Source organism: Pristis pectinata, chromosome 20, assembly GCF_009764475.1.
Source record: "Pristis pectinata isolate sPriPec2 chromosome 20, sPriPec2.1.pri, whole genome shotgun sequence".
Taxonomy (NCBI): Eukaryota; Metazoa; Chordata; class Chondrichthyes; order Rhinopristiformes; family Pristidae; genus Pristis; species Pristis pectinata.
The window spans coordinates 24,605,711-24,620,757 of record NC_067424.1 but is presented as its reverse complement, the minus strand read 5'-3'; the positions used below and the strand labels follow the sequence as shown (position 1 = coordinate 24,620,757).

Here is a 15,047-nt window from a genome sequence, read left to right as displayed (position 1 = left end):
ACTTCTGTTTTTTTCAATACAGTTTTGTATCTGTGGACTGCACTGTGCAATCGCTACACTTAATACTTCTTGAGCTCATGTATTCATTTGTGAAAAGATTTTCCAATAATAATTTAAATCTAATTTTCCAGATTCTCACATGCAATAAAATATGCAGTGAAAATGTACCAGTTAACACGTTACCATTACAATATGCAATGAAATCAGCAACTAAAGAGACTGCAGCTGATTTAACTGATGACGAGCATTTTTGCAAGGATAAATAAATGAAAATGAAGTATTTGGAACGCAACTATAAATGAAGTATTGGCGAAGCAACCTATCAAGGAATCATCCCATGCGCTGGAGAAATTGTAGCTCCACCCACAACGATCAATCATTCAACTTCACTCCGCGACGCCAGCCAATAAGGGAAGTGTGTATTTGCCCTGAGCTACAATAGGTAAATGCGGTGGCAGCGAGAGCAGAGTGAAGTTTGCAGAGATCTGCATCTACACACGTGTGTTGCTGAAACTGACATCTGCGCTGACCCTCCAAATGCTTCCATCAGATCACAGGAGAATGTTCTTGCCCTACTCGGTGCTTATCCTCGCTGCCTTTGTGTATGAATGTGCGAGCCAAGCACCAACGGGTCCTTCATGCCCATCTCTGTGCCACTGTGAGGAAGATGGCATTCTGCTGTGGGTCGATTGTTCAGAACTCGGGCTTGCGACGATACCGGAGAACCTAAGCCCGTTGACGTCTTACCTGTAAGTGCATGGGGACGGCTGCTGTGATATACGCATTAGAGTAGAACAACCAATTCTTTTGCGGTTTCAATCTTACCCCCGACCCCAAGTGCCCCAACGGAGAACTTGATATAAAAAAAACCTAAACATATCGGAGAAAGTAATTGTTCACATTTGCGAAGCTGCATACGTCAATTGAGAGATGCTTTTTTTCAATTAACAGCTATTCCCACAGCGCCAATCACTACTTATACCAAGCCACAGTCCAGAGAAAAATATACTATTGCGTGTTGTCCCTAATATGACAGGGAAATAATCAAGGCATTAAATGTGGTGATGGCGTACGTGTGAACTACTGCACAGATATATGATGATGGCATGCACTGACCCAAACGAGGGTCTGAGCAGGTTGAATCGTGCCATTCAAAGTGGGAATTGGACGCACGTTTGTAAAGGAAACATTTTCAGGGCTATGGAGAGAAGAGCTGGGCAGTGCAACTAAATGAATAACAATTTTGAAGAGTAAACGTTGAAATGATGGGCTGAATGACCTCCTTTTATGATTTTATTTTTTCTAGTTAGCACATCAAAGAGGATTTGCGTCTTGCAAATATTATTTGTTGAAAACAACTCATAATCAGAATTTCTTTCTGATTATCTCAAGATCGAAATCATCGTATCAGGGTATTAACTAACGAAAGGCTTAGAAGCATCTCATGTAATCCGTAGGAATTTTTCGCGTGTATATCCTACTTGGATTAATGGTGTTCATTGAGACTAGTATTGAATATCTGGACCATATTAGAGATAGTTTCCATGACCGAGGCTATTGATAGTTAGTCAATAACTGTGGTGGAGTAAGACATGTAAATAAGATATCAGATAAGTTATGTTTGTCGGGTACTGAGTGAAGAAGTTATTGATTGAACACAATTCCTGTGTGCTGTGGCTCACAGCTGCCAGAATGCACGCTCGATTTGCTGGGAGATTTGCTTCACCCTTTTTTGGATGTGATATACTGAGGGACCTTTTGCACAGGGGAATAGTATACAGTTGTAGCCGTTTGTTGCCACAAAACACATTACTGTTGAAAGTAAATTGTACATTACTTGTTTCATTGTCACGAAGGGAAACGAGTGTCCTGTGCCAAAAATGGTTTCCAAAAAAAGTAATTACTTGCTTCCGTCGGTTGGTTAAAAGGGAAAGGAGGATAATTTCCGCCCTGTGCTTAGAATTTTAAATAGCTGAAACTTTATATGAAAGACAGACAGGCTGCAGCAGCACACTGACATGCTCAGAAATACACAGCACATCAGAACGCTTTTATAAATGTCCATTAACGTTGCACCTGCCAGGAATATTAATCCGGCTCTTTGCATAACTTATAAGCAGTGATCTAAATCCCAAACGTATATTGAGAATTATCTCAGAGTGATCCTCCCAATTTCACTGAGCGCCTGCCTTCTTGACGTTGGCAATGGGCTGTTATTTTCATTAACAGTTAAATCACATTGGTACAATGTATTTTCGAAAACTGATGACAAAGTGATAATTAATTGTGCTTCAGTCTTGCTGTTATAACTGATCTGAGCAAATTTCCGTCTCCTTGAACTCAAAGGGTTACTTTATAGTCTTGGTCCACATCGTTTAGGTGCAGCAGATGTCCGAACAACTTTATTGCGAATATGGTCTTCTGGGGTTGTCTTCTGTTGGTCTTTGCGAGTAGATTTTGCTGGTTGTCTTCTGGGAGCAGTTTCATCCTATGTTTGCTGTTTTACAGCGGGTTGATCAAAGGTATGGAACACCCAGAATAAATTAAACCGACTAAAGATTAACAAATGGAAATACCAAACAGGGGAAAGTAATACCTGCCAGGAAGAGATTGAAATAGATCTCAGGTTCGGAAGTCTAACATTTCCTCAAGTAATTAAAAGAACAACTTTAACCCCCTTAGATTCAGTGTAGAGCAGTGATGAATTTTATATTTTTCATACAACAAAATATTCTAAAATTGAATTAATTTCACAATTCGTTGTGTACCAGTGAAAATTAAGCAGAAGCTATACAGTTAAAACTGAGCAATTACGCTCTCAATTATGTGAAGGCGTCATTTCATTGTAGTTGTGACATAGATAGTTTAGAATCTTGATAAATTTATCTAGACTGACAAGAATCTATAACTTTCTCATTCATGCTTACACTTTTTACACGACGGCTTCGTCGATTTACATACTAAATAAACATTTTCTGCGTTTTTGCACGGAAGCGAATAAATCAGCCTGAGGCCGTCAGAAAGCTGGACGCTTGCCTAGGAAGATCAGTGAAGATGTATAGCTGTAATTTATATTTGGGAATACTCTTTGAAATTCCTGGAAGTGTACAGACAGCAGTGGAATCGTCTTTGGTACCACACGCACATCTTATCAATCAGTGGTTTTAGGCTTCAGGCACTGACACAGTCTAGCTCACCTGCGTCTTTGATATTTTTCATTTACAGAAAGTGTTTAAAATCTGTATTTTGTTTATAATATTAAATCAAGATCAGAACCTCTGTTCATTGCAAATTAAAATAATCTTGATTTCCCATTTAAGCTTTCAAATGTAAATCTTTTTATTAGACTGGTTTGTTTCAAGGTATTAATTTTCAAAATGTTAGAGTGAAATGATAAAGAGCCCTTCATAATTGAATACGATGCTCGAAAATAAAACAACACTGAACATTTATTGAGCAGTGTTGTTCAAAAGTGTGCTTCTCATGGCACATAACTAAATACTATTCTATCTCAGAAATGTGGCAACACCTACCTTTCCCAAGACACACCATCACCAACACCACTGCCACCGACCAACAGTAGGTCATTCCTGATGCCGTAAACACGTGCAGTGTTACAAGTACCTTTCATCTCTTGAAGAACTGTTCACTTAATTTGAGCTATGCACCATTAACATGTTTTAATAAACACTGATTTAAAGTATGTAAACTAACACAATCAAATGTCATCACAAATGTCTAAATGTATTTATAGTAGTCATTAAATTCAATCGTTATCTACCATCAAACATAATGATGTGTACCAGATAGCACATGCAGATTGTGTTGAAGTGCATTGGTCTTGGGTTTGCAATGATGCTAATTGTTACTAAAATTGGAATACCTGATAGTCTGGATCAGATTAAGTAAAGGAAAAGGTGGTCTTCTACTGTTTCTTATTCATTCCTGGGATGTGACCTTTGCTGGCAAAGTCAGTTATTGCTCATGCCTGGTTGCCATTGAACAGATAGTAGTGAGTTCCATTCTTGAACCATGGCAATACACATGCTGAAGGTTCCACCACAATGCTCTTAGTTAGGATTTTGACTCAGCAACAATGAAGGGTTCATGATATATGTCCAAATTAGGTATTCAGAAGGGAGTTTGTAGAACATGGTAGTCCATGCACTGATACCCCTGTAGGCATTTGAGGTTGTGTACTTATGAGGTGTACTTGAATAGACCTTGGCAAAGTGTTGCAGTGCATCTTATAGATGGTGCACACTGCAGCCACAATGAATAAATGGTGAGGGAATTAATATTTGTGTTGGATTAGGTGTCAACCAAGCAGGAAGTTTTGTCCTGGATGGCAGTGAAATTCGAAATGATTGATTGGGATGCATTTATCCAAACATGTGGGGAATATTTCATCATAAATTTAGCCTATACCTTGTAAATGAAAGAAAGCATTTGGAGAATCAGAACATGTTACTCACAGCGAATACCCTGCTACCAAGCTGCATTTATAACCAGTGTTTATGTATTTTGGCCACTGATGATCCAAAAGAGGATGAAGGTAGGGGATTTGACAATGATAATGCTATTGAAGGGTAATATGGTGGTATATCTGTTAGTGCTGCTGCTTCTTAGCTCAGGGACCTCATGTGCTGTTACACAGAATTTGCACAGTCTCCCTACATGAGTTTCTTCTGCATGCTCTGGTTCCTCCCACATCCCAAAGACATGCTAGTAGGTTAATTGGCTACTGTAAATTATTACTTGGTATACATTAATGGTAAAAAAAAATCAAATGGGAGTTGGTGAGCATGTGTGAGGAAAGGTAAATTGCAGGGGGATAAGGAAATAAGGAGAAGGGGTATTGATGAGATTGCTCTCCTGGGAGTTGGCATGGATCTGATTGACCCAAGTTGCCTCTTTCTGTGTCATTTTAAATATAAGATAAGAATGTCAAGAGCAAATTGTTCTGCTCTCTCGTATTAGAGTTGGCCATTGGCTAATTTAGCCCATTTAGCAGCCCTGCTTGAATAGTTTTCAAGATGGTTTTAGTATTTGGAAAGATGTAGGTGAAAATACTGTACAATTATCAGTGAACATCCCCATGTGAAGAAAAGTTCATTGGTGAAGTAGTTGAAGATGGTTGATCCAAAGACATTTTCTCCTTGATATTTTCTGCAGCACTATTCTGGGCCTTTGCTGACAGGCTTCCAACAAACACAGTCCTCTTTCATTGTGCTGGTGATTACTCCTGTTGGTGAAAAATGTTCTCCCCACTGGCAGACTTAGTTAATTGGTTAAGTTGATATCAAGGAAGTTGCTCTCATCTCTACTCTGAAATTCAGTTTCTTTTACCATTGTTTTGGGCAAAGATGTAAAGTGGTTCGGAATGAGATAATTCTGGTAGAACTCAAATTGAACATTGGTCATTGGAGTATTGATAAAAAGATTGATCACACAGTTGGTTGACAACACTTTCCTTCATTATGTGGATGATTAAAAGCTAACAAAATGTAATTGGCTTAATAAAGCCATGGCCAGGTGTATACATTCATTAAAATGTTTATTGAATATGTAGGAACAAAGTTTAACAAATTTTAAAACTTTAACAAATGACTGACAAGATCATTTTGTTCTCCTATTATCAACATTTGGATTGGAATCAGCATGTATGTTGTGTATACCCTGATTGGGGGTGGATCAAATTCAATGATCAGTCATTAACAAGATGGAAGGTATTTGTAGTACTGCTTATGTTTAGCAAATCAGAACCAACTCTGTTGGATGGTAACAACGGGGATAGGGTGTAATGGGGAAGATTGGTTGACTGGATTTAAGATAAATTATGACATTTAATTAAAAAAACAATTAAACTTACCTTGTAACAATACTGTTCGATAGCTTTACTGAAAATTCTTGTTTTAGACTAATTAAGTGGGGGTCTTTATAATTTCACTACAAGGCTTTGAAAACTAATACTTTGAAACAAATCAGTTATATAAAAGGTTTACATTTGAAATGTTATTTTAGAAATCATGGTTATTAAATATTTTGCAAAAACGGAAATTCTGATTTCTTATTTTTAATCGAGCTTGGAGCTGGCAAGCTTGATTTCCCTTAGCCTGTTAGTTTGCAACAATTGCTAACATAATGGGTATCAATGTCCATCATTATATTGAATTTGATCATACCAACTAATTTGCTGTGCACCAAAAACATAAGCAGAACATGCCCAAGAATTTGTGCTGCGATTGTTTTTTAAAAGCAGACCTTTTTGAAGATGTTTCCTTTGATGTTCCAAAAGTCTGTGCATTACATAAAAAGTTAAACTCAGCTACATTCTTTGAATTTTATTCACAATTTAGAAGATAACTCCAATTGGTAAAATATATTTTAGATTAAGGATAGTGATAGATAAATGTTTGGATTTGCTGTGAATCTCGGATAAGAATACGGTTTGGCTCAGCATCAGAGAATTCCTTCATTATTGTGACTGCAACTGAACACAGGCTTGGAAAATGCACGCTAAACAAAAAGGAACATCACTTCAATAATGAGCTCAAAGGTGTGCCTTTATTTAGGTGCTAGCAACCTGTTATCAAGTTTAGCACTTTGCCATGTGCTAAACATATGCTGATGTGTTAATAACCTATAATAAATGTGCTCCATATCATTCATAATCTAAGCCTTTGCTTACACTGCCAAGTCTGCATTAGAGTGAAGCAAATACAGACTCTATTCTTCAGGGGGGAGAAAAACTTGGCAGTGCAAATTCTGAAACTTGGTATTGTAATTGAATACTCATTTCTTTAGCTGCAAATTCAACCTATTTCATTCCTCCTAGGGCATTAAGGAAGATTGGAGCAGTTTGATGTCCCTACACAGGCATCCTTGTTCCATAGCTGCCTGACTTACAGGATTCAAGGCCTTTACTAGTGTAGTGTTGATGCATTATTTTGGAAGAGCATTGCATTAACGTGCTGTTGCATTGCTCCTTTCTATTGTCTTTTCAAGTTATGGGTTTGTGAGGGTGGGGTGAGGCAAATTTAAAGGTATGTCATTTCTGGGCATGTGCTTGCAGCATGTAGGTGAAGAAACAGGCTGCCCACCTGTTCCTTGAAATTTGACTGAGGCATAGCAAACAAGTGTTGGGGAACATCCACACAGTGAAAATTAAGTCTAGACAAATCCACAATCTTAAACCACCCAATCATCCAGGCCCTACATATGCCTGGATCCAATCTAACTTTTTTTATTTAATCCAAACTAATTCAAGTTGCCCAGAATTTTGCAGGATCATAAATTGATCCATTTCTTATTGTTGAACGATTTAACTGAATCAGTATTTAATGCACTAGATGGCAGTCTATTCCATATCTCAGTTACTCAATGGAAGTGTTTGTTTCTAATTGTAATTATTTTTAATTACAGTTCCATTTTCTGGTGTACTGGTGGATTTTGCACAACATACTATTTAATTTCTAATTTATTCCTCCATATATAATGATTTCTTTATTCAAGAATACTTTGGAATAGCTCTATAATCTATTCCCCCAACTCCTTTCCCTGAATAACAGTGGATTTTGCTTCTTTATCCCATGTTAATGATTAAAAATCTGAAATACTTCATATTTTCCTTTTATGCCTTAATGTTTTGGAAAATAGTAAGGGTCAGAATGTTTCATGTGTGGTCTCTCAATAATGAATATCAAAATGACTTCCTTTGAAGTATTGTTCCCTATACATACATTATATTTAAATATTTTTTCTGGCATTACAGACGACACACTATGTTGTAGCAACACATTCCTTGTTTATAGGAATATTTTACACAAAGCTTTATCATAGCCCATTATCCTAAGTAGCATATAATTATCAAAAATTATACTTATTTTTCTTAGTGGCAATATTTATCACTTCCCAGTAATCCATTCCATTTTATCTGCTTAATCACTATACATGTTTTAGAATTGGGCCTCTTTTGTCTGAATCCTTTCCTTGTCCACACATGTTTGGAATGTATGGATAGATCAAACTCTTGATGAATATTTCATTTTTAATTATTTTATTGAGATTCTCTATAAATATTTGGAACAGCACTGAATTTAGTAATGTACCAAATGCAGTCTTGGGTGTATTAAACAATAAATGCATTATCAGGTTAATCTCAGTATTGTTAATTTAATGTTAGAGATTAAATGAAATTTATTTAAGGGAGAGCCAATAATAGGAGCAAAAAAAAATTACACTCTTATTCAAGGATGATTCTCATGTGGATAAATAATTAGTAAGGGAGTTTTGAGAAATATTTTGTTTCCCTTTCAAGTGGTAAACAGGGCTATGAAAAAATAAAGTACAGGATGTCTAGCAGTTGTCAATTCAATGTCCTTTCACTTCATATACAGTATATAGCCTCAGAGTCATTCAACTTACTCAATGTCATTAATAGCACTGAGATCTTCTTCCTGGTACTTGCAGATGGTGTTGACAGCAATGAAGGAAACAGGAATTTGTGGAATTTGAATAAATTCATAGCTGACATAGATGAATAAATTTATGCAGATATTCTCTATCTCAATCTTTAGTGTGCTCTTACAGCATCTTGCTACTTTCAGCCAACCACCAGTTCTTCATAAAGTGCCAACATTTGTAGGTCATCATCCTCACAACATAGAATCAAGGGACACATTCAATAAAATGGAGCTGATCATTGATTATCTTACTTCAATGTTCATATTGCAAGGATAGTAAAATACAGCTTGTTAGTGCTCTTGACTTTCTACATAATGTGAAGTAAGCCTCAATTCTGGACTAATGTCAAACAACTAGGACAATCTACCTTTCAGTATAGCAGGATAACCAAAATGCTTTACTGCATTAATGTAGTTTCACTACTAGTGAGTAATAGTCCACACATACTTTCTTCAGATATTGGTTGATATGTTGGTCTAAAAAGTACACCCAAACTAATAGCAAAGTTTATGGCGTTCGCAGTTATTTCTATGTAATTACCATTGTCACTTAAGGCAAAGGGAAATGTTGACAACTATGTATGTAGTAAACGTAATTATTACCAGAAAGTCTCTCTGGCACTGAAAATTTATTTTTATAATATCCAGTTTCTATGATAGTTTGAATATTCATTTTCTGTATCTTTATTTTCTTTTAGCTTTTTCCTCATTTTATTTTTCTTTCTTCAACTAATTCGATAAATAAATTTACCATTTTAACTTGTACTTCCTTATTCAGATCCACTGTTGTTAATTTCATAATCCTTCAGTGGGATCAGTTACACACATGCAGTCTTCCCTGTTTACTTGAATCCAGATGCCCTATTGAGGGCACAGTGCTAAATCCAATTTGCATTTTTATCAGTTTACAAAACAAAATGTCACAGGAATTTAATGGGGCAGAATAAGACTAGCTTATGACAAACACAATAGGTAAGTGATAAAAATGTGTTCATTTTTATTAACTTATCTGGTTTAAACACATAATTATAGTTACACCACACACAGTTGGTGCCATGCATCTTTATCACATGTTATAATTTGCAACATTTTTGGTTTATGATTAATGGGGCTCAGTCCTTTCTATCATGATATTCATTGTAAAATTTGGCGGTCTTCAAAACTTATTAATTATTTGGAGTTTTTACATTTAACATTTATTTTAATATTATTCTTTTGGATTTAAACAAAATCTTATTGGAGCACTTCTAGGTTAATTAATCCACATTTTTTCTTTCAGTAGGACATAAGTCTTTGAAGCTCGTTTCCTCAAAGGGCAGTGGAAACAGTGTTATATTTTTAGGGCAGAGTTCAATAGATATTTGGTAAGGACAGGAGTGAAAGGTTAACATGGATAGGCAGGAATCCAGAGTTGACATTACACTCAGATTAACCACGATCTTGTTAAATGGCAGAGTAGACTTGAGGACCTGATTGATCTACTCCTGCTCCTGATAATGTTTCTGTAGCAATTTCATCATGGTCACTCTCAGGACAACTAGGTTCCTCTAGCCCTGCTCTGGACTGCAACCCCATTGACATGCCCCAAAACTAACATATCTTTTGGGAACCTCTACCCCCCCCCCAACTCATATTATTGACCCCTTCACTGACTTGCCAATTATCCAATGGCCTGATCCTTTGATTCCTCAAAAGCCACAGTTCCCTGAAGTCCATCCTGTGATACCCACATGTCCCGAACCACATATGGCCCTGTCGCTGACTCCACAAGCTCCTGATGACATCTGAATATACCCCATGTCATATTTACCCATGACCTCAGTACTCACTGAGCTACATTGGCTCCATGTTAAGCAACACCTCAATTTCAAAATGTTCATCCTTGTTTTCAAATCACTCCATGGCTGCATATCTCCCCACTTTTTTTACCTGCAACATTTCACGATCTGCCTTAACTCTTGCCTCATTTAGAATCCCTCCACCATAGGTGACTATGTCTTGGGTTTCGAAAGTTTTAAGCTTTGGAATTTCCTTCCTAAGCTCTAAATATTCCTCTTTCTCTCTCTTAACCTGTAAAATGTTCCTGAAAACCAACCTCTGTGACCAAATGTTCAGTTGTCTGTTGTGGTATGTACTCCAGTGTTTGCCCATTCTAAAGTAACAGCATGACAGTATGCATGGCAGAGTTTGTAGTGACTAGATGTTGCCTGAGGTATTTTGAATGATGAGAAGAAAGTCTCTTCTGTTTTCATTCTTAATGCAGCAATCTTATATGGTGCAACTATAGATGTTCATGTAGGACATGAACCTGGATATACATATAACAAGGAATCTGTTCAATCCATCAAGACTACAAGCATCAGCTGTGCTGTCCAAACAAATTAAACAAGAATGTTTGTTTGCTGATGGCTGCATGTTTTCAGCACATTCTGGAGACCTTCACCTGATGATGTATAGGTTGCCATCTTCTGCTATGAACTAAAATTTATGCAATTAATACTGAATTAATGTATCAGCCATTATCATAACTAGGAAACAAAATATAGGAAACCACATCTCTGAAAAGGTAATTCTGTGTGAAAATTTTCCCTAGTCTATGAAAGTGATTAATCAAGGCAGTAGGAAATCATTATTACTACCACAACAAAGACATTTTGCCATTAGATTACCTCCTATACATGCCATAAATTTAAATTATTCACATATTGATATCCTCATATGACTCATGAGAGCATGGATTTGATTTAGACTGTAGTACGTGGTTATATTATTAACCTTTACAGTATCGTATCTGTAAGTGAGTAAACAGATAATAATAGAGTTCAGGAAGTTAATGTGGACTCATTGTATATAGAACACATTGCAGCAAAATAACAATGAATTCTTAAGTATCCCCTCAACTTATTTCAATCCATTGATTGTGAGATGGTGAAATCTGCAAACTAGTTCTTAAATACTCTTTGAAACCAGATGACATTAGGACATGTTTGCAGTTTGTTATCTATACCTCTCAAAATAGGTTTTATTTTAAACAATTAAACAAAGCTAAAGAGATGTTTGTTGTAATTTAGGTAATTAAAATTGAGAGGAGGTAAATATTAAACCCTACCACTAGCAAGCACCTCTATAACAATAATCTGTTGATGTATTAACAAACTCATTTAAATCAGTGGGATCAATACATTGGCCAATGTCTGTCCAATTTCTGATTTATTGCTGTGCAAAATACAATGCATTCAAATTAGTTCTGTGAAATAAACTTTGGTGTGTATTGTGAGAGCTCATTGTGTATTGTGTATTGTCCAATTTGAAGCACATGTTCTTAATATTGCGTTGCAGTCTTGGTATAAATGATTTTTGAATGGCATAAATCCTACATATCTATATCTTTTTAAATATCTTAATTCTTCACACTCATACCAATTAATTCTGTGCTTCGGTTAAAGAGCTTGGTTGGATTCGTTTTAGTTATTGCCTTTACACAAGTAGAAATCAAAGGTAACAAACATTCTATTATATAGTGTCAGTTGAGGCTAAATTGGCAGCACTCCTGCTCCTCAATCAGTAAGTTCTGGTGACAAGTAAAGGCAGGAAAGACCATAAATACTCAAGAGGATCACACAGCATCTGTGAAGAGAGGAACAGAGTTAATAATTTAGGACAACGTTCTTTCATCAAAATTAGGAAAAGTTAGAAACTGAACGTGTTTCGATGTCAACCATACTTGAAACATGTTTATTTTCTAACTAGTAGAGTTATCCCTGATATCTAGGTCATTATCTATTTTTGAATTAGCATCACTGAAAAACAGCTATCTTGGCACTATCGCTTTGCTGTGTAGCATTAGCTGCTGCATTTCTTGAATAGCAACAGCAACTACACTTCAAAAATATTTCATTGAGTATAAGATGTTTCAGAATGACATGAAAGGCATATTATAACTGCAAGTCTTTATTTCTTAGTATATTTGACATAGATCATGTGCTGAAATCCAAATCAACCTGAAGTCCTACATTAATTAAAATCTTAAATTTCTGTGTTAGCTTTATTCCAGGAAATCTCATCAATATCCTTTTAAGTACCTAAAGCTGGAAATAATTTGTTGGCTCACTGATGAGTTTGGTAGGGTTGTACTATACAAATTTCAAATATTATTATTCTTTTTAGTTATCTGAGCTAATAAACATTGTTTCAGGAATTTTATCATGTCGTTTTAGAGGAAAGCAGGAATACATTCAGAAAAATGAAGGTAGTTACTCAAGTTTGGCCTCAAGACTAAATGTGTTAATTTTGCTGCGCCTTTCCTGCTTTATCCAATTAAACAATTGTAGAGGTAACAAGGATGCACAGTGTACAAAAATGTGGAAATATTTTAATTTCCTCATGTTTTTGTCACGTCAAGAAGTACCTCAATTTTAGCTTATTAATAGAGAACTAAAACCAGCAACTAATGTCTAGCCATTTCTGTGTCCCATAGTGGCCTGAGGTGCTTAATACTGGCATTGCAGAGTTTACTCGAGGCTGAAGTAAAGATTGATCACTTTCTTGTGTAAGAAAATCATTTTCATTCTGTTCATTTATCGCTTTCTGTGGAGGAGGTCTCTGAAACATTGGTTTAGTTAAATTACAATTGGTTTCTCAGCAAGCTTACTTCTAATGCTGCTGCAAATATACAAGAAATGGAAATGAAAAGTAACCAATATTCTGCATGAATACCAATAATAAAAATCCCAATAACTGCATTTGAAATTTTTGGAATAATTTTTCTAAAATGTACTAAACTAAAGGTTCATTATTCCAACAGTAACTCATTGAAAGTATCTTCATAGATGTCTCATTAAGTGTTTGCAATAGTTCCATCAAATTGCAAGATTAATCGCACCCAATTATAATTAGGTCATATTGAAACTTCAGGCAAAGTACTGATAGACATCATCCAAAAATAAGTTTGCCATATGTCACGTCAATTTATAGGATTAGGACTAGATTTATCGCAATGATTAAAAAGATAATTCCTGGGATTCAAGAAGCTTCCAAAACATTAATTACCACTAATAAAACTCAAGAACCACTTGAACTCTTTTTTTGCATTTATATCAATTTCAGTTGTTTACGGTTTCATTTAGATTCTTGATTCTTCTCTATAATTACAGAAAATGTAAAACTTCTATTAAAGGTGAGTGGAGATATGATTTAAAAACAAACGTAAGAAAAACTTCATTCAAGTGTATTTGACAAAAGTGTGAAATGTATTTGTCTTTCACCCTTTTGAAAATATATCATGAAAAATTTGACAGCTGCCCAGTTTTGCTGATACCTTGTTGCATTTGGGTCATGCTCCCATAATTCCAGGATTTCAATTCTTTTGTTTTACGTGTAAAAGTCTGAGATGGAAGGATAGAAGCAATGTTAAATTAGTGAGTTAACACTTTAAATGGGAAAATAGATCTTGTATATTAGGGATAGAATTTACACTTCAAGCAAAATAAAATTGCATTCAAAATGCACATGTAATTGCATTGGTTAGGTTCCAGCTAACATCTTTGCTAAAATTCATTTCCATAACTTCAAACATTAAGGTCTAGAATTTTTGGGATAACGTTAAATCTGTCAACAGTCTTCATGCATCATAATTACCCCATGGAATTGACAGCTACTTTGGGATTCCCCTGCATTCAAAAGGCAAAACTCTCAAAGTCGTTTCCAATAATTCATTGCTGGGTAGCAGATTGTGCTGCTCATTGAATCTGGAGCTGGAGAGGCCTGCAGCAAGGAATTTGATTAACCCTTTTGAGTGTCTGGTGTCATTGAAACTTAGCCTGTCAATTAGCTGCCAGAAATGATTTTAGGCTATGCCCTTACACTTATATCATGTACATGATATCTGTATCATTTCCAGGGAGGTTCAAGGACTCTCCTCATCCAAATTTGAAGGAAGTTGAATGACTTCAGAAACATGTCTAATGATTTGAACATATTGTTGTGTAGGTTATTGTTTCATAAAATCTCTGATTTTTTTCTGATCCTTTATTCTAAATCACTAGGTGGCTTGGATATGTGTCTTTTTTAAAAGGAGTTTGACTTTTTTTCATGACGTTAGGATGAGTAAAGTTTGCAGGTGCTTAACACTTCAATGGATCAGGGATGTGGTTTTGGCACCTGTCAAGCTCTCTTATTCAATGAGTGGGTGGGCTTTGACTTGGCCACTAAATGTGATGTCCCATATGACACGGAAGGCCTTATTCACATGTGGAGCCTCAACACGCAGAGTGCTCCCAGCAGTTTTTGAAAATTACCACTGGGAGAATCAGCAGGGTTAGGATTAGATACTCTATTTTTAAGCTGTCTTCTGTGAGCTGACAATTTTCTCTGTTGATTGCAAGAACCAACTTACAGTCTTTAACAAGTCACTCTAGTCAGACAATATAATGAAACAATTATTCCCTATTGGGGAATTTTCTTTGACCACTTATGGTACAATTTCATTGGGCTGATCTTTCCGCCCAAAATCACTGCCTACAAAAGCTTTGTGTCCATTCTTACCTGGTTTGGATGAAGAAAGCTTGTCTCACTGGTCTGTAG

The 15,047-nt window shown here is 35.9% G+C and overlaps 1 protein-coding gene across 1 annotated transcript in view; it reads left to right on the top strand.

The window, feature by feature from the left end:
* The first annotated feature begins 474 nt into the window (after window positions 1-474).
* Window positions 475-15,047, top strand: part of LOC127580759 (leucine-rich repeat-containing G-protein coupled receptor 6) — a 235,453-nt gene continuing 220,880 nt past the window's right edge. The window contains exon 1 of the mRNA XM_052034588.1: window positions 475-749. Within this exon, the coding sequence (XP_051890548.1) occupies window positions 538-749 (212 nt within the window). The 5' untranslated portion in view covers window positions 475-537. The remainder of the gene's footprint in view (window positions 750-15,047) is intronic.